This window comes from Oncorhynchus keta, chromosome 7, assembly GCF_023373465.1.
Source record: "Oncorhynchus keta strain PuntledgeMale-10-30-2019 chromosome 7, Oket_V2, whole genome shotgun sequence".
NCBI classification, from domain to species: domain Eukaryota; kingdom Metazoa; phylum Chordata; class Actinopteri; order Salmoniformes; family Salmonidae; genus Oncorhynchus; species Oncorhynchus keta.
In genome coordinates, this window is record NC_068427.1 from 33,084,131 (window position 1) to 33,110,525 (window position 26,395).

Consider the following 26,395-nt stretch of genomic DNA (forward strand, 5'->3'; position numbering starts at 1 on the left):
TCACTTCTATTACTATTTTAGATGCACCTGGACCTCCAATCAACCCAAGAATTACAGATACAACAAAGACTTCTGCAACATTCTTCTGGGGGAAACCACTTGAAGATGGTGGGCTTGAAGTCACAGGGTACTTTGTTGAGCATAAAAAAGATGGAGAAGAGGAATGGTTCAAGGACACACCAACTGCTCCACTGAGAATTACAGAATTTGTTGTTCCTAACTTGAAAGTGGGAGCAAAATACCACTTCAGAGTCAGTGCAATGAATGCAGAGGGAGTTGGTGAACCAGCTCAAACTGAAGAACTGGTTGAAATTATTGAACGTGAAGAAGAGCCAGACCTTGAACTGGATGTTGAGCTGAGAAGAACCCTTGTTGTCAGGGCTGGATGTTCCATCCGCATATTTGTGCCCATTAAAGGTCGCCCAGCTCCTGAAGTAGCTTGGACGAAGGGTGAAGACACACCACTCAAAGGACGTGCTAACATTGACAGCACAGAGTCATACACTATGCTTGTCATCCCTGACTGCACAAGAAATGATGCAGGAAGATACAACTTGATCCTTACGAATGCTGCAGGAGAGAAGACTGCTCATGTCAATGTGAGAGTTCTGGATTCACCTGGACCACCAATTAATCTGAAGCCAAAGCACATTGACAAAGAGAGCATCACTCTTCAATGGGAACTGCCGCTTATCGATGGTGGTGCAAAGATAACAAACTATATAATTGAAAAGAGAGAGTCAACACGCAAAGCATATTCCACCATAATATCAGTGTGTCCAAATAGCACAGTTAGAATTCCTGATCTAGCAGAAGGGTCAGAATATTACTTCAGAGTGTCGGCTGAAAATGAGTACGGAATTGGCGAGTCGGTTGAGACTACAGATCCAATTCGAGCATCTCAAGCACCAACACCCCCTGAGAGCGTTTATGCTACAGATGTCACCAAGACCTCTGTCAGTCTTGCATGGACAAAGCCAAAACATGACGGTGGTAGTAGAGTTACTGGATATGTCCTTGAAGCTCAAAAGAAGGGAGGAGACCAGTGGTCCCATGTGACAACTGTCAAGACAATGGACTTCATAGTGAAGAACCTGAATGAAAATGAACAGTATATATTCCGTGTCATGGCTGTAAACCACTCTGGAAGAAGTGGTCCTTGTGAAAGCAAGCCTGTTACTATCAAGGAAACAATAACAATGCCAGAATTTGACCTGCGTGGAATATGCCAGAAAATTGTCATTGCCAGGGCAGGAGATGAGATTAAAGTTGAGATACCAGTTATGGGACGTCCAAAACCAACTGTTTCATGGACGAAAGATGGTCAGCACCTCAAGATAACCCCAAGAATAATCACTGAACGTACTGCAACCACAAGTATCCTGAATATAACAGAATGCATAAGGAGTGACACAGGACATTATGGCATGACAGGGAAGAACATAGTTGGCTCAGTGACAGATACCATCATAGTAAAAGTGCACGATGTCCCTGGACCTCCAAAGGGACCAATAAAAATAGATGAAATCTCCCGTACCTATGCTGTCATCTCTTGGGGAACGCCTGAGAATGATGGAGGTGTACCAATCAACAATTACATTGTTGAATTAAGGGAAACTACAGGAACGTCATGGATAGAATTGACATCATCGGTAATCCGTACAATATTTAAAGCTACTCGTCTGAAGACTGGTGCGGAATACCAGTTCAGAGTCAAAGCTAAAAACAGATATGGTGCTGGTCAACCAATCATCTCAGAGTCAGTGGTTGCTGCATATCCATTCAAACCCCCTGGGCCACCTAGTACTCCAAAGGTTGTGGCCTTTACCAAAGACACAATGACAATTGGCTGGAATGAACCTGTTTATGATGGTGGAAGTGAAGTCATTGGATATCACATTGAGAGGAAAGAGAGAAGCAGCATCCTTTGGCAAAAGATCAGCAAATCCACGGTGAAAGATAATCAATTCAAATCAAGTGGACTGGAAGATGGAGTTGCATATGAATTCCGCGTCACTGCTGAAAACATGGCGGGAATTGGTAAACCAAGCAAGGCTTCAGAAGCAATGCTAGCCCTTGATCCAGTGGATCCACCAGGTCAACCAGAGCCAATCTTTGTTTCTAAGAATATAGTAACAATTCAATGGACAAAGCCTGAATATGATGGTGGGTTCAAGATTACTGGCTACGTAGTGGAAAAGAGAGACTTACCAGCTGGTCGTTGGATGAGGGCCAACTTCACAAACATAATTGAGACCACTTTCACTATAAGTGGGTTAACTCAGAATGAGGCCTATGAATTCCGTGTACTTGCCAAAAATGCAGCTGGTTCAGTAAGTGAACCATCTGAGCCATCGGATCCCATCACCTGCACAGATGATATTGTGGAACCACGAATCATGGTTGATGCCAAATTCAAGGATGTGATTCTACTGAAAGCAGGGGAAAACTTCAAACTTGAGGCAGATGTTGCAGGCCAACCACTACCATCCATGGTGTGGACCAAGGGTGGAAAGGACATTGAAAATACGATGAAATTGACAATTAAAATGACTGACTTAACAACAACTCTGATTAACAAAGACTCGTTAAGAAGAGATGGAGGTGAATTTGTTCTGACTGCCACAAATGTTGGAGGGTTTGCCAAGCATATCTTTAATGTCAAAGTCCTTGACAGACCAGGTCCACCTGGAGGACCCCTGGTGGTGTCAGATATCACATCTGACAACTGTATTTTGGAATGGGCTCCACCCGCAGATGATGGTGGTGCAGAGATTGACCATTACGTGATTGAAAAGCGTGAATCAAGCAGGCTTGCATGGACCAATTCGGCCTCAGGCTTAACTGATACCCAATTTAAGGTGAACAAGTTACTCAAAGGAAATGAGTACATATTCAGAGTAATGGCAGTCAACAAATATGGAGTCGGAGAGCCTCTAGAATCTGCTCCAACTATTGCAAACAATCCATGGGTGCCAGCAGATCCTCCAAAGGATCCTGAAGTAACAATAATCACTAAGGATTCAATGATTCTTATGTGGAAGGCTCCTGAGTATGATGGTGGAACTCCAATCACAAACTATAATATTGAAAGGAAAGACAAGATTGGTCTTCGCTGGGTAAAATGCAACAAGAAGAAAGTAAAAGACTTGCAGTTCAAGGTAACTGGGCTTCTAGTAACACATGAATATGAATTCAGAATTCTTGCAGAGAATGCAGCTGGATTAAGCTTACCAAGCAATTCAAGTCCTTTCTACAAGGCTACTGACACCCTCTACGAACCAGGCCCTCCAGGCAACCCAAGAGTCGTGGACACAAACAAGTCGTCCATTACGATTGCATGGAACAAGCCAAATTATGATGGTGGTTCTGAAATCACAGGATACATTGTGGAGACCTGCATTCCTGGGGAGGAGGAATGGACAATTGTTACTCCGCCAGGAGGACTAATGGGTACATCGTTTACCCTTATGAACTTAGAGGAGGACAAAGAGTACATGATTCAAGTTTCTGCCGTAAACAGTGAGGGTATTGGAGAGGAAGCAACTATTCCTGGCACACCGAGAGCTCAAGACAGGCTGCTTCCACCGGAATTTGACCTGGATGCTGAGCTAAAGAAGGTTGTGAATATCAGAGCCTGTAACACATTGAGACTTTTTGTACCTATCAGAGGAAGACCATCACCCGAGGCAAAATGGGCCAAAGAAGATGGTGAACCTATTACGAGAGCAACCATTGAAAGCACAACTTCTTACACATCACTGGTGGTGGAAAATGTCAACCGATTTGACAGTGGCAAGTACGTGCTCACAATAGAAAACAGTTCTGGATCCAATACAGCTGCTGTGAATGTCAGAGTGCTAGATACCCCAGGTGCCCCGCAAAATCTCAAGATCAACAGCGTCACTAAAGAATCTGTCACTCTTATCTGGGATGCTCCAGTAAATGACGGTGGAGCAAAGATTAAGAACTACATTGTTGAAAAACGTGAATCAACAAGGAAAGCATATGCCACTGTAAATTCTAACTGTCATAAGAACACCTGGAAAGTTGACCAGCTGCAGGAGGGGTGTAACTACTACTTCAGAGTTTTAGCTGAAAATGAATATGGAATTGGCCTACCAATTGAAACCCGTGAATCAGTTAAAGTTTCTGAAAAACCACAGCCTCCTGCCAAAATCACCCTCGCCGATGTTACCAAGACTAGTGCCACCCTGTCTTGGGAGAAACCAGAGCATGACGGAGGAAGTAGAGTGGTATGCTATGTTATTGAGATGCTGAGCAAAGGTGCCGAGAAATGGGTCCAGTCTTCCATTGTCAAAACATTAGAAGCAGTTGTCCCTGGACTGACACCAGGTGAAGAGTACATGTTCCGTGTAGCAGCAAGAAATGAAAAAGGAACAAGTGATCCACGTCAAATTGGTGTGCCAGTGATTGCTAAAGATCTTGTGATTGTCCCATCAGCTAAAATGTTGTTCAACACATTCAGTGTTCTAGCAGGAGAGGATTTGACAGTACAGATTCCGTTTATTGCTCGTCCCCGAGCAACTATTTCATTCATAAAGGACAATCTACCTATGAAGCGTACCAGCAGAGTTAACTTTGGAGGATCAGATAAACTGATCAATCTTCAAATCAAAGAGGCATGCAGAGAAGATGTTGGTCAGTACCGAATCATACTTGCAAACACCGCTGGGGATACATCTTTATACATCTCAGTAGTTGTTCTTGACAAACCTGGACCACCAAAGGGCCCAATTAAAGTTGAGGCTGTTACTACTGACAGTGTGCTTTTCTCCTGGACTCCTCCAGAGTATGATGGTGGTGCAACAATCAACAGCTACCTTGTAGAAAAGAGAGATACGTCCACACAAACTTGGTTGGTCGTGTCTCCAAATCATGCAAGAACAACGATTAAAGCTTCGAGGCTGAAAAACGGTTCAGAGTACCAGTTCAGGGTGACAGCTCAGAACAGGTATGGAAAGGGCCCATCTCTGACCTCAGGGTCTGTTGTTGCTGAGTATCCATTCAAATTACCAGGCCCTCCAGGAACACCATCTGTACAGTCTTCCACAAAGGATAGCATGGTAGTTGTGTGGAATGAGCCTGTTAATGATGGTGGAAGCACTGTGCTGGGATATCATCTTGAGCGCAAAGAGAGAAACAGTATTCTCTGGGTGAAGCTCAATAAGTCTCTCATCCAGGATACATCTTACAAGACCACTGGTCTGGAACCAGGACAGGAATATGAATTCAGAGTTTACGCTGAAAACATTGTGGGAATTGGAAAAGTTAGCAAACTTTCCGAAGGTCACATTTCTAGGGATCCTTGCGATCCCCCCGGAGATCCTGAGGCTACTAAGATAACAAAGGATTCTGTAACAATCACATGGACAAAGCCAGAGTATGATGGTGGTGCCAATGTCACCGGCTATATTGTAGAGAAGAAAGAGTTGCCAGAAGGCCGCTGGAACAAAACCAACTTCACAAATATCATTGAAACCGAGTATGTGGCAACCAGCCTTGTGGAGAACCAGAAATATGAGTTCCGTGTTATTGCAAGAAACGCAGCAGGTGTTTTCAGCCTTCCCTCATACAGCACTGGACCAATTACTGCTAAAGATGAAATCGACCCTCCTCGTATTAGCATTGACCCACAGTTCACACAAACTGTTTATGTTAATGCTGGAGATGGCTTCAAAATCGATGCCGATGTTCATGGTAGTCCAATACCCGAAATCCTCTGGATGAAGAGTGGCCACGAGGCACCCCTTGCAAACACTATCACCAGAGACATAAAAAATACAGACAGCACCACTTTGTTGACTGTCAAAGAGGCTAAACTTGAAGATGGAGGCAAGTACACTTTACTTCTAAAAAATCCAGGAGGCGAGAAGTCAGTGAAGATCAATGTGGTTGTTCTGGATAAACCTGGGGCACCACAAGGTCCTATCTCTGTCACTGGCATCACAAATGATCAATGTTGCCTTGCTTGGAAATCCCCACTCTATGATGGCGGCAGTAAAATCACTCATTACATTGTAGAGAGAAGGGAGACAAGCAGATTAATTTGGACTGTTGTTGATAATAAGTGTGAGTCAAATTATCTGAAGGTTACAAAACTCTTGGAGGGAAATGAGTATATTTTCAAAGTCCAGGCAGTAAACAAATTTGGACTCAGTATGGGTCTGGAATCAATTGCTGTGACTGTCAAAGACCCATTCGTTCCCCCAGATTCACCAAGTAGGTTGGAGGTTTCCGATGTCAAAAAGGATTCAATGGTGATTACCTGGGAGGCTCCTGGATATGATGGTGGCAGTAATATTATTGGATACATTATTGAGAAACACGATAAGGAGGGTGTGAGATGGACCAGATGCAATAGGAAGACAGTTACTGACTTAACCTACAAAGTCACCGGACTTATGGAAAGTCATATTTATGAATTTAGAGTTCTGGCTGAGAACGTCTCTGGAGTTGGAGAGCCAAGCTCCCCAACAGTTTTCTACAAGGCTTTGGATCCAATATTCAGACCAGGTGCACCAATTAATCCTAAAGTAACTGACATAAGCAAAACTTCAGTTTTCCTGTCATGGGGCAAACCTATATATGACGGAGGATGTGAGATTCAAGGATACATTGTGGAGAAATGCGAAGTGCCATCTCCCGCATCACTCACTAAGCAATCCATCGTTGTGGAACCGGCCACTAAGGCACCAGCTGCTGAGGGAGAGGAAGCACCCGCTGAAAAAGGAGCAACTGAGGCAACACCTGCTGAGGCAACACCCGCCGAAGCAGCACCTGCACCTGCAGACGCAGTACCTTCCAAGGCAGAACCCGCAGAAAAAGGAAGTGCAGAAGGAGCTACAGAGGAAGAACCTGCTGAGGTGTGGACAATCTGTACTCCACCAAGTGGCATCAAACAAACAAGATTTGAAGTTAGAAAATTGGAGGAAATGCATTTGTACAAGTTCAGAGTCTGTGCTGTCAACAAGCTTGGTGTTGGAGACCATTCAGATGTCTCTGGAATCATTCTTGTCGAGGAGAGGATTGAGGAACCAGATCTGGACATTGACCCAGACCTGAGAAAGGTTGTGAACATTAAGGCTGGATCTTCCCTCAGACTGTTCATTCCTATCAGAGGGCGACCTCAACCTGAAGTCAAATGGGGAAAGGATGAAGGTCCTATTAAGGAGAATGCACAAGTTGAAGTGACAAGTAGTTACACGTCCCTTGTGATTGATAATGTCAACAGATTTGACAGTGGAAAATACACGGTTTCTGCAGAGAACGCCAGTGGTGAAAAATCTGCTTTAATTACCGTTAGAGTTCTTGACACACCTAGTGCCCCAGTCAACCTCAAAGTGAAAGATATCACTGGTGAATCAGTGACACTTACATGGGATGCCCCTGTGTTGGATGGAGGAGCTAAAATCAGAAACTATATTGTTGAGAAGCGGGAAAGCACCAGGAAAACCTATGCAGCTGTGGTGACAAACTGCCACAAATTATCATACAAGGTTGAGAACCTTCAAGAGGGTTGCAATTATTATTTCAGAGTCCTTGCTGAAAACGAACATGGTGTTGGCTTGCCTACAGCAACCGTTGATCCCATCAAAGCCTCAGAAGTACCCCAAATCCCACGAAAACTGAGTGTTGTTGACCAAACCAAGACAAGCATCTCTCTTGCCTGGGAGAAGCCTGAGCATGATGGTGGAAGTAGAATCATTCATTACCTGCTAGAGATACAACCTAAAGGCTCTGAGAAATGGTCAGGTGTTGCAACTGTCAGAGCAATGGAGTCTGTTGTCAACAATCTAAATCCGGGTGAAGAATATCTTTTCAGAGTGTTTGCTATCAATGACAAAGGAAAGAGTGACCCAAGAGAACTTGCACTTCCAGTGACAGCAAAGGACCTTGTTATCGAGCCTGATGTTAGACCTGCATTTAGCAATTACAGTGTTCGGGTTGGTAAAGACTTCAAGGTTGAAATCCCGATCGCAGGACGTCCTAAACCAGCAGTTAAATGGACAAAGGATGGATCAATCCTACTCCACACCTCAAGGGTTAAAATCACTAACACACCAGATAGCACAACTCTAAGTATCACAGAGGCTACAGGAGAAGATGGCGGAATGTATGGCATTAATGTTACTAATGTAGTTGGGGGAAAGAACGCAACAATTGAAATCATTGCTCTTGATAAACCTGGCCCACCAAGTGGACCTGTAAAGTTTGATGAAGTTACTATTAACACTGCAACTATTTCTTGGGGTCCTCCAAAGCATTCTGGTGGCTGCCAGATTTCAAATTACATTGTTCAGAAAAGAGACACAACCACCACAACTTGGGAGAATGTTGCTGCCTCCGTGGCAAGAACTACGCTCAAGGTGCAAAGGCTGAAAACTGGGGCTGAATATCAATTCAGAATCATTGCTCAAAATCGATATGGCAAGAGTTACGGTTTGGACTCACATCCTTTGACTATAAAGTACCCTTACAAAGAACCTGGCCCACCCGGCACTCCATTCATTGCATCTCTCTCCAAGGAATATATGGTTGTGGAGTGGCATGAACCAGTCGCAGATGGAGGTAGTTCTGTTCTAGGCTATCACCTTGAAAGGAAAGAGAGAAACAGCATCCTCTGGACTAAGCTTAACAAATCACTCGTTAAAGACACCATTTACAAAACCGGTCCCTTAGAGGAGGCTGTTGAATATGAATTCAGAGTTTATGCTGAAAATATTGTTGGTATTGGCAGATGCAGCAAAATCTCAGAGGGTTGTGTTGCACGTGATCCTTGTGATCCTCCTGGCACCCCAGAGGCTATCATTGTAAACAAAGAGTCCATCACCATTGAATGGACAAAGCCAGAATATGATGGAGGAAGTGTGATTACTGGTTATGTTGTTGAGAAACGTGACCTTCCAGAGGGACGCTGGATGAAGGCAAACTTTACCAACGTTATTGAGACCAGGTTTACTGCTACTGGACTAACTGCTGATGCACAGTATGACTTCAGAGTCATTGCTAAGAATGCAGTTGGAACATTCAGCAAGCCATCTTATAACAGTGGACCTATAACAGCAAACGATGAGGTGGAAGCGCCAAGATATTCTATTGATCCTGCGTTCACCAAAACGATCATTATCAATGCAGGAGACACATTCAAACTTGATGCTGATGTACATGGAAAGCCAGTACCCACAATCCAGTGGTTCAAGGATGATGTGGAAATTGAAAAGAATACAATGAGATTGGAAGTCAAAAATACAGAAAGCGTCGCAATGATAGTTGTGAAGGATTCTGTCAGAGTTGACGGTGGAAATTACAAACTTGTCCTGACAAATGTTGCTGGATCAGAGTCAGTTCCATTCAAGGTGAATGTACTAGACAGACCAGGACCACCAGTAGGTTCCCTCCATGTCACTGGAGTCGCTTGTGACAAATGTACTCTGTCATGGCGTGCTCCACTACATGATGGAGGCAGCAACATCACACACTACCTCATTGAGAGGCGTGAAACCAGTCGTCTTGCTTGGACTATGGTTTCTAACAGCTGTGAGACCACAGTGTATAAAGTAACTAGTCTCCTGGAGGGCAATGAGTATATTTTCCGTGTCATGGCTATCAACAGTTATGGCATTGGTGAACATGTGGAGTCTTCAGCAGTAATAATGAAAAATCCATTTGTTGTCCCTGGTGCACCACATGTTAATGATGTAACGAACATTGCCCGGGATTCCATGACTGTCTGCTATTCTGCACCAGAGACTGATGGGGGAAGTAACATTACTACTTACATCATTGAGAAGAAAGACAGAGCTGGAGTTAAATGGACCAAATGCAACAGGCAAAAGGTCACAGACCTATCTTTCAGAGTAACAGGTCTGACATCAGATCATGAATATGAGTTTAGAGTATCTGCTGAAAATGCAGCTGGTATTGGTGAGCCAAGTCTACCAACATCATACTTTAAGGCCAGTGATCCCAAGTACAAACCTGGGGCACCCACACATGCACATGTGATTGATACCACAAAGAGCTCAATCACAGTCGCATGGGGAAAGCCTCTCAATGATGGTGGCAGTCCTATCCAGGGATACATTGTAGAGATTTGCAAAGCTGAGGAGGAGGAATGGACAATGTGCACACCACCAACAGGCCTGCGGGTCAATAAATTTGAAATCACAAAACTTACTGAGGGTCAGGAATATCAGATCCAGGTCTGTGCTATCAATAAACTGGGTGTTGGTGAACTAGCTGCTGTATCTGGAACATCTAAACCAGAGGAGAAGGTAGAGGATCCAGAAATTCAACTGGACTCAGAATTGAGGAAAGGAATTGTGGTGCGTGCTGGAGGATCTGTGAGAATCAATGTACCATTCAGAGGCAGACCAACGCCAGAGATTAAGTGGTGTAAGCTGAAGAAGGTTGAAGAAGTGGAAGAAGAACAAGAATTGCAAGAGAAAGCAGTGGTTGATAAAGGTCTCAACTATACTCAGCTTTCCATTGACTCTTGTGACAGAAGTGATTCTGGAAAGTACAATGTGACTGTGAAGAACAGCAGTGGTACCGTTTCTGAATTTGTAACTGTGAAAGTGCTAGATACACCAGGTGCCCCTCTGAATCTCAAACTGACAGAGATCAAGAAAGACTCCATAACTCTTGTTTGGGATGCCCCTCTTACTGATGGCGGAGCGAAAATCAAGAATTATGTTGTTGACAAACGTGAATCAATCAGGAAAGCTTTTGCAAATGTAACAACCAAGGTCAACAAAACAACCTATAAGGTTGAAAACCTTGTTGAGGGGGCTATGTATTACTTCAGAGTTATGGCTGAGAACGAATATGGAGTTGGATCGTCGACTGAAACAAAGCTTGCAACAAAGGCCTCTGAGGTGCCTCTTCCAGTCGGAAAGATATTCTTGACTGATGTTACTAAAGTCAGCGCATCATTCAGATGGGAAAAACCAGAGCATGATGGTGGAAGCAGAATTACTGGTTACCTAGTTGAGATGCAGCAAAAGGGAGGGGACAAATGGGGTGTTGCAACATCCACAAAGGGTGATTGTCATGGCACAGTCACTGGACTTACTGCTGGACAGGAGTATCTGATCCGTATCGTAGCTTACAATGAGAAGGGAAAGAGTGAGCCTAAAGCACTGGCTATGCCAGTTGTTGCTAATGACATGACTATTGAACCAAGCTTAAAACTCATGTTCAACACCTACACCGTCAAAGCTGGTGACGATCTGATAGTAGAAATCCCAGTGTTTGGTAGGCCGAAACCCCAAATTGTTTGGAAGAAAGAGGGTCTGCCATTGAAAATGACAACAAGAGTGAATGTGATAAACACAGCAACAACTGCTACCATTAAAATTACTGAGGCATGTAAGGACGACTTTGGAAAGTATACCATTATGGCAACTAACACAGCTGGCTTATTCTCTGAAGACATAGGAATCACAATCCTTGACAAACCTGGTCCTCCAACCGGACCCATTAAAGTCCTTGAAGTAAGCAATAACTCTGTCAGTCTTTCATGGGGAGCCCCGGAGTACACAGGCGGATGTCAAGTAAAGCATTACAATGTGGAAAGACGAGATACAACACAAACAGCATGGCAAAGTGTGAATGCTCAGCTAGCTAGAACAGCTATCAAAATAACCAAGCTGAAAACTGGCGCAGAGTACTGTTTCAGAATCTGTGCTGAGAATAGATATGGAAAGGGCGCTCCTTTGGACACAAAATCAATTGTGGTGCAATATCCATACAAATCCCCAGGACCACCTGGAACTCCATACATCAAATCTGCAACAAAGGATCAAATGATAATTGAATGGAATGAGCCAGTCAATGATGGTGGTAGTACGGTTATTGGATACCATCTTGAATCTAAAGAAAGAACCAGCATTATGTGGATGAAACTCAACAAAGCCCTCATCGCTGATACCTCCTTCAAGATATGTAATCTTGAGGAGGACATTGGATATGAATACAGGGTCTATGCTGAAAACATTGTTGGCATTGGCAGAGCATCCAAAATATCAGAATCATTCGTTGCTCGAGATCCAGTTGATCTACCAGGTACCCCTGAGGCTACTGTTATCTCCAAGAATCACATTGTGATTCAATGGACCAAGCCATTGTATGATGGAGGCAGTAAAATCACTGGATATATTGTGGAGCGGAGAGATCTAGCCAACATTGAGGGTCGCTGGATGAGAGCCAACTTCACAAATGTCATTGAGACAGAATTTGCCATCTCTGGCTTGACAGAAAATGAAAAATATGAGTTCAGAGTGATTGCAAGAAATGCCGCTGGTATTTTCAGTGAGCCTTCTGACAGCACTGGACCCATTACTGCCACAGATGAGATTGAAGCACCAAGAGCCTCAATGGATCCTAAATACAAGGATGTCATTGTTGTTAATGCTGGGGACAACTTAGTTTTGGATGCTGACATCTATGGCAAACCCGCTCCTGAGGTCTTATGGTTGAAGGAAGGAAAGCAAATGGACAAAGCTCTTCGAATTGAAGTGAAAACTACACAGAAACGTGCAGCTATGCATATCAAGGACTGCACAAGGTTAGATAGTGGAAACTATGACCTCAGTCTCACCAATATCGGTGGGGTAAAGACAATCCCAATCACTGTGAAGGTCCTTGATAAACCAGGTGCACCCACTGGACCACTGAGAGTCACTGGGCTGACTGCCGACAGATGCTTCCTATCTTGGACTGATCCTTCTCTGGATGGTGGTGCAGCTATAAGTCACTATATTCTGGAAAAGAGAGAGACCAGTCGGTTATCCTGGACTGTGGTTAACGCAAATATTCAAGCTACAAATTTCAAAGTGATCAACCTACTGGAATTGAATGAATATATCTTCAGGGTTAGGGCTGTGAACAAATATGGCATTGGTGATCCTTTGGAGTGTGAGGCAGTAACTGCACGCAATCCATACAAGCCTCCAAGTGCACCCGGAACACCTGAAGCAAGTAAAATAACAAAGGATTCTATGGTCCTATCATGGTCAAAGCCAGAGAACAATGGTGGAGCAGAAATCGACTGCTACCATCTTGAGAAACGTGACAAGGATGGTGTAAGGTGGACCAAATGCAACCGGCAGCCATTGACTGATCTACACTTCAAAGTGACTGGGCTTTTGGATGGTCACTTCTATGAATATCGTGTTTCTGCAGAGAATGAAGCTGGAGTGGGAGATCTGAGCGAACTCTCCCTGTTCTACAGAGCATGCAATGCTACAACAGCACCTGGACCACCACACCATCCTAAGGTGACAGATCACACCAGCTCGACTGTGTCCTTGACTTGGGGCAAACCCGCTTCTGACGGTGGAGCATACATCAAAGGGTACATCGTTGAAATGAGAGAGGTGACAGAAGAGGAGAGGAAAGCAATGGAAGAGGAAAAGAAAAGGAAAGAAGCAGCAGCAGCAGAAGAAGAGTATTCGGAAGAAGATGAGGAAGTGGAAACAGCAGCAGTAGAAGAGGTGAAAGAACCTCCTAAGGAGTATGAATGGACCATTTGTACACCTCCAACTGGCATCCAGGCGACACACCTCACTATTAAGGACTTGAAGGCAGGACTAGAATACAAATTCCGTGTCTGTGCTATCAATTCAGAGGGAGTTGGTGAGCCTGCAGATATACATGGCACTGTGATTGCTGCAGAAAGAGTTGAGGCACCAGAGATTGAACTGGATGCCAACCTCAGGAAGGTTGTCTCTGTCCGTGCAGGTGGATCTCTGCGTCTGTTTGTCACAATCAGAGGAAGACCTGAACCTGAAGTTAAATGGGCAAAGTTGGACGGCGAGCTGACAGAACGTGTCATGATAGAATCCACAAGCTCATATACTATGCTTGTAATTGACAATGTAAACCGATTCGACAGTGGCAAATACACATTGAACCTTGAGAATAACACTGGTGAAAAATCTGCACTTATCAATGTCAGAGTGTTAGACACACCAAGTGCTCCACAGGCCTTTGCAGTCAAAGATATCAAAAAAGATTCTGTAAATCTTGTTTGGGAAACACCACTCACAGACGGTGGATCAAAAATAACCAATTACATTGTGGAGAAGCGAGAATCCACCAGAAAGGCTTACACTGCCGTGACAACTAACTGCTTATCTAATTCCTTCAAGATTGATGAGTTGCCAGAGGGATGCATTTTCTACTTCCGTGTATGTGCTGTAAATGAGTATGGCATTGGGTTGATGGCTGAAACCAAAAACCCAATTAAAGTTTCTGAAGTGCCTATGCCACCACGAAATGTCAGAGTTACAGATCTCACGAAAAACAGTGTATCACTTGCCTGGGAAAAGCCAGCTCATGATGGTGGAAGCAAAGTAATGTGCTACAACGTTGAGGTGCAAGGTAAGGATGACAAGGGTACCCAGAAGTGGAATCCTTCATGCACAGTCAAAATCCTGGAAACAACTATTGCAAACCTAGTAGCAGGTGACGCATATTCATTCAGAGTCATTGCAATCAACGAGAAGGGAAAGAGTGTACCAAAGGAACTTGGTCTACCTGTGACAACAAAAGATATTGCTATTGAACCCTCAATTGAGGTGTTATTCAATACTTACAGTGTGAAGGCTGGAGGTGATCTTACAGTTGAAATCCCAGTTAGGGGCCGACCTAAACCTGTTATTGCATGGAAACATCATGGCCTTCCTTTGAAGCAAACAAGCTCATTGACAATTCTGAATACCAAGACCTCATCCAAAATTATTATAAAGGAGGCGGGCAGAGAACATGTCGGAAAATATGAAATTACTGCCGCAAACCCAGGTGGATTGAAAATAGCAGAGATTGGAATTATTGTCCTTGACAAACCTGGTCCACCAACTACTATCAAACCAACTGCTGTAACTTCAGACAGTATTTCATTGTCATGGGCTCCACCAGAGTATGATGGTGGTTGCTGCATCAACAACTACATTGTAGAGAAGAGAGATACAAACGCAACAGATTGGCAAATGGTCTCAGCAAATGTTGCAACAACAGCAATTAAAGCCTCCCGATTGACAAAGGGTGCTGAATACCAGTTCCGTATCTATGCTGTAAATCGTTATGGAAAGAGTCAACATACAGATTCCCGTGGAATTACAGCCCAGTATAACTTCAAGCTACCTGGCCCACCATCGACTCCTAAAGTGGTACATGCAACCAAGATTTACATGCTTGTCACATGGAATGAGCCAGTCAACGACGGAGGCAGCACAGTTCTTGGATATCATTTGGAGCGAAAGGAGAGAACCAGCATCATCTGGAACAAGATGAACAGAGGTCTCATCAAAGATACAGAATACAAAGTGACTGGCATTGAAGAGGGCATGGGGTATGAATACCGCATTTACGCTGAAAACATTGCTGGAATTGGAAAATGCAGCAAAGCTAGTGAGGCTGTTTCTGCAAGAGATCCATGCGATCCCCCTGGCGAGCCAACAGTGACAGGTATCACAAGAACTTCGGTATCCCTCGCTTGGATGAAGCCAGAGTACGATGGTGGAGCCAAGGTTACTGGTTACATTATTGAACGCAGAGATCTCCCAGAAGGCCGCTGGATGAGGTGTAACTTCACCAACGTGGTGGAAACCTACTATGACGTCACAGGCCTTACCAAGGACCAGCAGTATGACTTCCGTGTCATTGCAAAGAATGCTGCTGGATGCTTCAGTGACCCATCTGATTCCACTGGTTCAATCACAGTCAAGGATGATGTGGATCCACCACGTATCATGATGGACGTGAAGTACAGAGCTGTTGTAGTTGTGAAAGCCGGAGATGTTCTTAAAATCAATGCAGATGTCGCTGGTCGTCCACTGCCAGTAGCATCATGGAAAAAAGATGGCAAAGAGATCGAGCTCAGGGCCAGAATTCAGATTCTTGCAACAGATACCAGCACCTCAGTAATTGTGAAGGACTGCATTAGGCGTGATTCTGGACAATATACTTTGACTCTGCAAAATGTTGCCGGAACAGTATCTACACCAGTGGATGTTGTGATCCTGGATAAGCCAGGACCTCCCGCTGGCCCCCTGGCGACTACAGGCATTACAGCAGAAGATGTCACCTTAGCATGGGGTCCTCCTCAAGAAGCAGGCGGCGCAGATATCACACACTACGTTGTTGAGAAACGTGAAACAAGCCGTCTTGCTTGGACAGTGGTGAATGCAGATCTGAACAAGACACATTTCAAGGTCACAAATCTCCTCAAGGGTAATGAATACATCTTCAGGGTCATGGCCGTTAATAAGTATGGACTTGGCGAAACCCTTGAGAGTGAGGTCGTCAAAGTGGCTGATCCATTCACAAAACCATCTGCTCCCACAAATTGTGAGATCACGGAGGTATCCAGTGAGGAGATGAAGCTTGTCTGGCAGAAACCTGTTTCAGATGGAGGCAGTGAAATTACTGGATATGTAATTGAAAGGCGCGACACGGCAGGTATACTCTGGGTCCGTGTGAACAGAGAGCTTGTGACTGAATTGACAACCATAGCAACTAAACTACGAAAAGGATATGAATATGTGTTCCGCGTGTTTGCTGAAAACGCTGCTGGTTTGAGTCCTCCAAGTGAAGCATGCCCATCGTTTAGGGCTGAAGATGAACAGGTCGAGCCAGACCCACCAAGTAAACCAAAGGTTGTTGATTCAACCAAGAGTTCAATCTCCATCATTTGGAACAAGCCACTAGAAGATGGTGGAGCTCCAATCCTTGGATACTGTGTGGAGTATAAGAAACTTAAGGACGAGGAATGGACAGTGGCCATTCAGAACCTGAAGAGCATGGAGTTCACCGTCTCTGGACTTACAGCAGATGAAGAATATGAGTTTGCTGTTAAGGCAATAAACAAGATTGGTGAAAGCGAGCAAAGTCCAATTTCTGAGCCTATCGCAGCAATGGATAGAACTGTGGAGCCTATGTTTGATGTTGACATAGAAATGCGCAAGACATTGATTGTCAAGCATGGCAACGCATTCACTCTGACTGTACCTTATAAGGGAAAACCTGCACCATCAGTAGAATGGAGCAAGGAGGAAGTAGACCTCAAGGCAAGAGCAACCATTGAAACAAATCACAGCTGCACTTCACTAACAATTGAAACGGCATCAAGAAATGACTCTGGACAGTACAATGTAACATTAGAGAATGGCATTGGAGACCCAGTAACATTACCAATAGTTGTAAAGGTTCTTGACTCTCCTGGACCACCACTTAATGTAGTTGTTAAGGATGTCACCAAAGACACTGCTACCGTTACATGGGCAGCTCCAGAAAATGATGGAGGTGATGCTGTGAAGGCCTACCATGTTGAGAAACGTGAAGCCAGCAAAAAGGCATGGGTGGGTGTGACCAACAACTGCCACGCGTTGTCCTACAAAGTGGAAGATTTACAAGAGGGAGCCTTCTATTACTTCAGAGTCATGGGAGAAAACGAATTTGGAGTGGGTGTAGCTGCTATCCCCAAGAATGGAACAAAGATTACAGGTTTGACATTTCTTTACTTTGTATGTTATTTTGCTATTTTATACTTGCATGAAGAAATTACCCCATACAATCTTGTTTGTTTATAACTTTTGTTCTTAATATTTGCAGAAAAACCAAGTCAACCTCAAAAGCTTGGGGCTATTGCAGTAACCAAGGACAGTGTTACAATCGGATGGATTAGACCAGAACACGATGGTGGAAGCAGAGTAACTCAGTACTTCATTGAAGCACTTGAGAAAGGACAACCCAAATGGTCGAAGGTTACTCTTGTGAACACAACTTCCTTCCAAATCAAAAACTTGAAGGAAAATGCTGAATACTTCTTTAGAGTTAGTGCTCAGAATCATGCTGGACTCGGCGAACCCAAAGAGATGATCGTTCCTGTTGTAGTGAAAGATCAACTGGGTAGGTTTTCAACTCCCCTCTTCTCATTTATAATTTTTCATTATATAAATATTGTCAGCATATCTGTCATGGCTAATCGTGTATGTTAACTGATAATTAGCTAAATCATATATGCTGTGACTGTTTGTTTTACAGAGGCCCCAGATTTTGACATGAAAAACTACCCCAGCAATACTGTCTATGTGAGATCAGGATCAAATCTGACCTTTGAGCTTCCTATGACCAGCAAACCTTTGGCAAAGGTTATTCTGTCAAGAAACACTGTTATTCTGAAACCGTCCAAGAGATTGGTCACTCAAGTTACTGCTGAAAGCCTGATCATCAAACTAAATGAGAGCATTGCAAGTGATGCTGGCAGATATGACATCAGCGCCTCCAATACAAGTGGTATCACCAAGATGTTCATCAACATCGTTGTGTTGGATAGACCTGGTCCTCCAACTGGTCCTATTGAGGTTGGCGAAGTGACTGAATCCACAGTGGCTCTCAAATGGGCTCCTCCTGTGTATGATGGTGGCAGCCCAGTTACCAACTACGTTGTACTGAGACGTGAAACAAGCACACCTGCTTGGACTGAAGTGTCTTCTCAGGTTGCGAGAAGTGCCATAAAGGCCGGCAAGCTTACCAAAGGAGAGGAATATCAGTTCAGAATCAAGGCAGAGAATCGCTTTGGTATCAGTGACCACATTGACACCCCACCAATCACAGTGAAACTTCCATACAGTAAGTGTCTCTATCATTTATTAGTATACCATCCATTCCCACTACCTTAATAACTATCTAAATTTGTCTTTGAATTAGACTGAAATTTACAGGATTACATTGTTTATTCTAGCATTCCCTGGTCCTCCATCAACACCATGGGTAACCATGGTTTCAAGAGAGAGCATTACAGTCAATTGGAACGAGCCTGTCACAGATGGAGGAAACACTGTCACGGGCTACCACCTGCAGATGAAAGAGAGAAGCAGTATTCTGTGGCAAAAGGTCAACAAAGTAGCAATCATTGGAACACAGCTGAGAGTAACAAACATCTGCCCTGGCCTCATCTACGAATTCAAGGTGATAGCAGAAAATGCAGCTGGTATCGGAAAAATCAGCAAAACATCAGAAGAGGTGCTCGCCATTGATAACTGCGGTAAATGTCTTATGGATTATTTTTGTTTTTTTTGGTCACTGAATTTATTGTGGATGGTGTTGGTATTTTTCATCAACTGTTCTTGATCAATTTGATTTTGTATTTCAGAGCCCCCGGCAGCTGTAAGAGTCTCTGAGATCACAAAGAACTCCATCAGTCTGGCCTGGGTTAGGCCGCCTTATGATGGTGGCAGCAAGATCATTGGATACATGGTGGAGAGGAAGGACTGCCCAGATGGCAGATGGACAAGGGCAAACTTCACTAACGTGATTGAGATGAACTTCACAATGTCAGGCTTGACCCAGAATGAATCCTATGAGTTCAGAGTTTACGCAAAGAACGCAATCGGTTCTATCAGCAATCCATCTGATGTCGTCGGTCCAATCACTTGTGTCGATTCATGTGGTGAGTTGAGCTCATTTTACTTTTCAGTGGTTAAAGAAACTGTCATTTGCTTGATATTTGATTTATTATTTTGTTGCTAATATTTTGTTTTTCTCGTGTTCAGGTGCCCCTGCGATCGATCTTCCTCCAGAGTATTTAGATGTTGTGAAATACAAAGCCGGATCCATGGTTAAGATCAGAGTGGGGATTCTTGCTAAGCCTCTGCCAACAATTGAGTGGTACAAGGATGGAAAAGAAATGGTGTCAAGCACTACACTCTCCATCGAGAGCACTACTGATTCCTCTAGTCTTCTCATCAAGGACGCAACTCGTAGCCACACTGGCACATATGAAATAAAGATCAAAAATGCTCTGGGTTCGGCATCTGCCACCATCAGGATAGAAGTTCTAGGTAAAAAAAAATAGTAATTTAGCTTATGTCATGTAATTGTTTCATACATTAATTTGCAACAGACATGTTGCTATGAGTTAAATAATGTATTAATGCACTCAATGTTTTCTCCTTTTCACCAGACAAACCTGGACCACCTCCTGGCTTGATTCAGTTTATGCTAGTCACAGCAGACAAGATCATTCTTAAGTGGGAGCCAATCACTGATGAGGGTGGTGCTAAGGTCAGCCATTACGTTGTGGAGAAACGTGAAACCAGCAGAGTGGTATGGTCTACCGTGTCTGAGAGACTAGAAGAGTGCTACATAGGTGTCATGAAGTTGGTACGAGGAAATGAGTACATTTTCCGTGTAAGGGGTGTCAACAAGTTCGGAAATGGAGAGCCCCTGGACTCGGAGCCTGTTGTTGCCAAAAATTTATTTGGTAAGTATAAAACAAAACAGGACATAACATTGTAGCATATAAAGTAAAAAACACTATTTTGAAACACACAAACGGAAGTTGTATCTGATGGAATATAAAGCAGGCATTCCCCAAAATGATCAACTTGACTTACATATTAAGTCTTCTATTATAAAAGACATAAAAGACAGTTACTCCTCTGTTTTTGGATTTATTTTTAGAACTTAACCTACTCTTTATATTAATTCTACAGTTACCCCAGGACAGCCTGCCACACCAGAGGTAACAACTACAACCAAATCAACAATGGTAGTTGTATGGGACAAACCAGGTGTGGATGGCGGTAGTCAAGTAACTGGCTACTACCTTGAGAGGCGTGACAAGAAGAGCCTTCGCTGGATAAAGGTCTTGAAAGATCCGATTAAGAACAACACTACGACTATCTTTAACCTAACAGAAGGCAATGAATATCAATACCGTGTGTGTGCGATCAACAAAGCCGGAGAGGGCCCCTTCTCAGATGTGTCTGACTACTACAAAGCAGCTGATCCAGTTGGTAAGCAAAAAACTTTAACATCCATCTAACTTATGTAATAAGTAAAAGTCATATCCTCTACTTCTCTATGAAAACTATATCTACATTATGTGAATTATCTTTATTAGAACCACCATATGAACCTACCAAGCTCAAAGTGGTTGACTCAACCAAGACATCTATCACCCTTGGATGGGCCAAGCCAGAGTGGGATGGAGGCAGTGAGATCCTCAGCTACGTTGTTGAACAGCTGACAGACGTGGAGGGTCTACGACGCAAACCACCCAAAGAAGAATCATCTGAATCAGAAGAAGAAGAGGAGGAAGAAGAAGCAGACAATGGAGAATGGGTTGTAATCAGCCAGAAGGGAGAAGTGAGGACAGCAGAGTACGTTGTGTCCGGCCTAACACCAGATGTTGACTACTACTTCCGTGTATCTGCAGTCAACATTGCAGGGCGTGGAGAGGCCATTAAGATGAAAGAGCCTGTTCATGCTAAGGACATTCTGGGTAAGTTAACACACCTCATGGTTTCATTGCATATACATTGACATTTTGTTTCATAAGATTTTGTCCCTTTTCCTAGTATTGAAAAGTCAGTAAATAAAGTATGTATCTTTTAATGATTTTTACAGAGGAAGCTATCTTCGATCCAGATGTTGCCATGAGAACACACTACATCGTAAAAGCCAAGCAGGATGTGGAGATCACAGTGCCCCTCAAGGGCAGACCTGCACCTAGTGCTACTTGGATGTTCGGAGACGAGAACATCGACAATAATAAAAAATATGAAATCCACCACACAGATTCTACATCAACCCTTGTTATTCCAGAAGTCAGCCGTAATGACACTGGTAGGTACACTGTGAAGATTGAAAACGGTGTAGGAGAGCCAAAGTCAATGACACTGTCTGTGAAGGTTCAAGACTCACCAGCTGTCTGCACGAACCTGGTATTGAAGGATGTCACTCGTGGTAAAGTAACCATGTGCTGGGAAGAACCTGAACTTGATGGTGGTGCTGATATTACCAATTACATCATTGAAAAGAGAGACTCATCCAAGAGATCCTACTCTAGTGTGACAACCAAATGCACAGAACAATTTTATACCATTGAAGATCTCTCAGAGAAAACATCCTTCTTCTTCCGTGTATCAGCAGAGAATGAATTTGGAATAAGTGATCCTTGCAGCACAGTTGAACCAGTAAAAGCTACAGAAACTCCTGGTCCAGTCAAAGAAGTTGCTATGAAGGATGCCTCAAAGACCTCTGTAACACTGCAGTGGGTGAAGCCTGATTATGATGGTGGAAGCATCATATCTGACTACGTCATTGAGAAGAGACTCAAGGATGAAGAGGACTGGGCAGCTGCCGGCTGCAGCAAACAATGTGAACACGAAGTACCAAAACTCAAAGAAACCTCACAAATGAATTTCAGAGTTGCCGCCAGAAATGAAAAGGGGAAGGGTGACTTCATTGAAATTGGACCAATTGAAGTGAAGGACTTTGTCATCCCACCAGAGGCCAACCTGGATGAGTATCCAGGCGGGGAAATCAGTGTCCGTGTGGGCCATAATGTACACATTGAGTTACCCTATAAGGGTAAACCCAAACCTGCCACGTATTGGCTTAAGGACAATATGCCACTGAAGGAGAGCGAACTAGTACGCTTCAGGAAAACAGACAACAAAGTTGTTCTCATGATCAAGAACGTGAAACCAGAGCATGGTGGGAAATACACACTTACGCTTGATAACAGGGTGTACAGGAAATCCTTCAACGTTTTTGTCATAACTCGCGGACCACCATCAAAGCCTGTCGCACCCATCAACTTTGATGAGGTCAGAGCAGACAGTGTCACAATATCCTGGGAGGAGCCAAATGACTACGGAGGTGGAGAAATCACTTGCTACTCTGTAGAGAAGCGCGACACATCTCAGAATGACTGGAAGATGGCATGCTCTAGTGTCACTGACACAACATTCAAGGTGCCCAACTTGATCAAGGGAATAGGGTACCAGTTCAGAGTGCGTGCTGAGAACATATATGGAGTCAGTGAGCCACTGGTGTCACCAAGCGTTGTCGCTAAACATCAGTTCAGGCCTGCAGGTCCACCAGGAAAGCCTGTTGTGTACAACGTCACCAACGACGGAATGACCATTCAGTGGGAGCTGCCCGTCTTCAATGGTGGCTGTCCAGTCAAGGGCTACCATGTTGAGAAGAAGGAGAAGAACAGTGTCATGTGGCAGAAGGTCAACACTGTGGCTATCCCTGGAACAGACTATAGAATCCTTGGCCTTATTGAAGGACTGGAATATCAATTCAGAGTCTACGCTCAGAATGATGCCGGATTCAGCCGCAAGAGTGACGAAAGCAACACCACCATGGCAGTTTCTCCAGTTGGTAAGTCCTTATTCAAATGGAAACCAATCATGGTTTTCTGTTAATAATGGTAAACTGTTATTAATCCCCAGGCTGAACAAGGCAGTGAGTTTCAGGTCAGCAATGGGTGCAGCATACCTTTTCATTAAAGTGGCAATCAGCAGTAGAAACAATAACAAAGTGAACACCCCGCCCCTGGTTTTGTAAAAAAGCTGAGGGATGGGGCTGGAGAAATGTAACCACAATCAAATTCATAGACAGAGCTATGGATGAAAAGACTGATTATCCATGATATCAAAATTATATGTTGAACCATGTTTTGAGTATAATTAGTGTTTGTTAACATTTTATTTGTTTACAAACATTGGATTAAAACAAGCTTATATTTTAGGTTCTGGTGGGGAACCTCATGAGGCATGTATGTTATATGAATATGTTATATTCTTCAAGAATCAATAGGTACAAATCTTTAATTTATAAGTCCAAAAATTAATTTAGCAACTGCTGATTGCGACTTTAACGTACAGATTCTTACAATCAACACAATTATGGTATGAAATCCAATGCCTTTGAAAGTGCAAGTACCATGAATATCTTATGTAATAGGGAAGTATAAACCAAGTGATATAAGCACGTTCCCAGACTTAGTCCATGTGTGATTCAAACATGTGAAAGTGAATGATAAAAAATGTGTTCCTTTTTTAGATCCACCTGGTCAACCTGACTACACTGATGTGACCAGCAATTCTGTTGCACTGAAATGGGATGCACCCAAACGTGATGGAGGCAGCAAGATTGTGGCTTACAATGTTGAAAAACGCCAAGGACAGGGCCGCTGGCTGAAGAGCAACTTCACTGATGTCCACGACACCCAGTTTACTGTCACTGGTCTTGCTTGCAATGAACGCTATGAGTTCAGAATTATTGCAAGAAATGCTATTGGCGTAGTGAGTCCCCCATCTAACTCATCTGGACACATCGTGGTCAGAGATGAAAGTGGTAAGGGTGCATAATATATTGAAATAATAATAATACGTTTGACATGATAATATGAACATGCAATATGATTTGCTTTTTAATATACAAAACACTAATGATGTACATGTTCACCTTCTGTCTTTCCAGCTTCTCCAAACATTGAGTTTGGCCCGGAGTATTTTGAGGGACTCACAATCAAGGCAGGAGACAACATGAGACTAAAGGTATCGATCACTGGACGACCACAGCCCAAGGTTGTGTGGTTCAGAGACGGCTTGCAAATCACCAAGTCGATGATGGACACCACCACAGTTGCTGGATCAAGCATGCTCTTTGTACGTGATGCTGACCGCAGTCACAAAGGAACTTACACAGTGGAAGCCACCAATAGCCAAGGAACCAAGAAGGAGGATATCATTGTCCAAGTCCATGGTTGGTTTCATTTTATTCTCACAACATTCAAAGCACTGTGATTTATCTTGTTTGACATCATTGTAGATGGTGGATCGGTCTTGTACTGTACATGTCAAATGTTAATGATCCTCTATTCTAATCTAGATACTCCTGGAGAGCCGGTGGGACCTATCATTTTCAGTGATATCTCTGAAGGAAAAGTGACCATCACATGGAATCCACCGGAGAACGACGGCTGCTCTGACATCTCTCACTACATTGTTGAGAAGCGTGAGACCTCTAAGATCTCATGGGCACTTGTCTCGGATTGCTGTAAAGAAACAGTATACCACGCCACCAAGCTGATGAAGACCAATGAGTACCAGTTCCGTGTTTCTGCTGTCAACAGGTTTGGTACCGGCCGACCATTGGATTCAAGTCCCATCATTGCACAAATGCAATACAGTAAGTCCAAGGGCTCAATAGCTTCAATAGCATTCACACTGATATAGAGGTTAGAGGCCTAATGTAAATTGCATTATGGCTGAGCATGGACATGCCAAACATTGTCAATAAGCAAGATTAAATTAATTATTGAAAAGGCCTAAAAAGAGAACAAATAATTATAATAAAATTCTAACTAAAACGAAACAACAACTTGTTTTAAATACGCTATGTCACACTTACAGCCACCATAATTTCTCCTCGTGGGCATAAAATATTAAAACAACGCACATTCCGACTTTTCACAGTAGCTGGACAAAGATCCAATACAATTAGAAAGGGAGAATGTCCACTCATCCTTATACTGCTCCCAAATAGGCCTATATTTTGTGAACATAATCAGACCCATCTTACAGATCAGATCGCATTCACACATCTCAAGAAGTTGCTTTGCAAGTGTGCCAAGGACGTTTTTACCATAAAACCAGGAAGATGAATCAATTTGGTTGTAATAAAATGTAACAAAAATAAATGTAATTATATCATATAACCGCCAGAATAAAAAAGACACGCATTGCTGTTGAACCAGCCTTTGTTATAGTAGGCCTAAGTGAGTTTTGAACATACAGGGTATAAAACGAAAAAATAAGCCATTTTTACAGATTACAGGTAACTTCTAAATATGAGGTTCACCAGTATTCACAGAGGCTCTCATCTCTCATTTCATGATGGGCATGGACACGTAGCCTACATCATGGAGCCGGTTTTAAGCATGCCCAAAATAATGTGGGCCTGCCTACAATGCATAGATAAAAAGGGAATGTCAGCTCACTGTTTAACTCCTCTCAAACATTATATTTCAATAAAGCTTTGGTGATTAAGATTTATTTCTAAGCGGTATCAGGCGCCAAGCCCTTTATTCACAGTCTTGACTACTTCATTCTTGCATTGGGCAGGTAAAAAGCATTAATTGAGAGAAGGGGAGACTATGCTCAAATAAGACAAAATGGGAAAAAATTATGTTTCTAAATACAAAGTATATAGGCACCAAAAGCACATTAGGCTACTCTTGTTCCATGCGCAGTGTGCGTCATGGCTGGATAGGCTGTTTCCGCTGTCAAAATTCATGCCATAACCAACTGCATTACTGCTAAAATAAGCTTTTGGTTGGTCTTTAAATAGCCTTATCAGTGCTGCCTGAAATTATCACTTTGATTCATGTTTTTAAGGACACACCTCTGATATTTTCAGCCGGCCCCTCTGAGTGCAAGGGAGCTGATATAAAACAGGTCAATTGCTGAACCTGGTGTTAGGCTTGGAAAATGCCAGTGCGGCAGTTTTTACATGACGAAATTGCAAACTAACATGCGTTTGATACTAGCGCCGCTTCAAT

The 26,395-nt window shown here is 43.4% G+C and overlaps 1 protein-coding gene across 1 annotated transcript in view; it reads left to right on the forward strand.

Moving 5' to 3' along the window:
- ttn.1 (titin, tandem duplicate 1) overlaps nt 1-26,395 on the forward strand; it is a 178,750-nt gene that overhangs the window by 128,128 nt on the left and 24,227 nt on the right. The window contains exons 198-210 of the mRNA XM_052522660.1: nt 22-17,532; nt 17,641-17,937; nt 18,073-18,660; nt 18,773-19,075; nt 19,184-19,480; nt 19,584-19,871; nt 19,994-20,293; nt 20,526-20,828; nt 20,936-21,316; nt 21,442-23,208; nt 23,893-24,186; nt 24,313-24,597; nt 24,724-25,023. Coding sequence (XP_052378620.1) covers nt 22-17,532; nt 17,641-17,937; nt 18,073-18,660; nt 18,773-19,075; nt 19,184-19,480; nt 19,584-19,871; nt 19,994-20,293; nt 20,526-20,828; nt 20,936-21,316; nt 21,442-23,208; nt 23,893-24,186; nt 24,313-24,597; nt 24,724-25,023 — 22,914 coding nt within the window. The remainder of the gene's footprint in view (nt 1-21; nt 17,533-17,640; nt 17,938-18,072; nt 18,661-18,772; nt 19,076-19,183; nt 19,481-19,583; nt 19,872-19,993; nt 20,294-20,525; nt 20,829-20,935; nt 21,317-21,441; nt 23,209-23,892; nt 24,187-24,312; nt 24,598-24,723; nt 25,024-26,395) is intronic.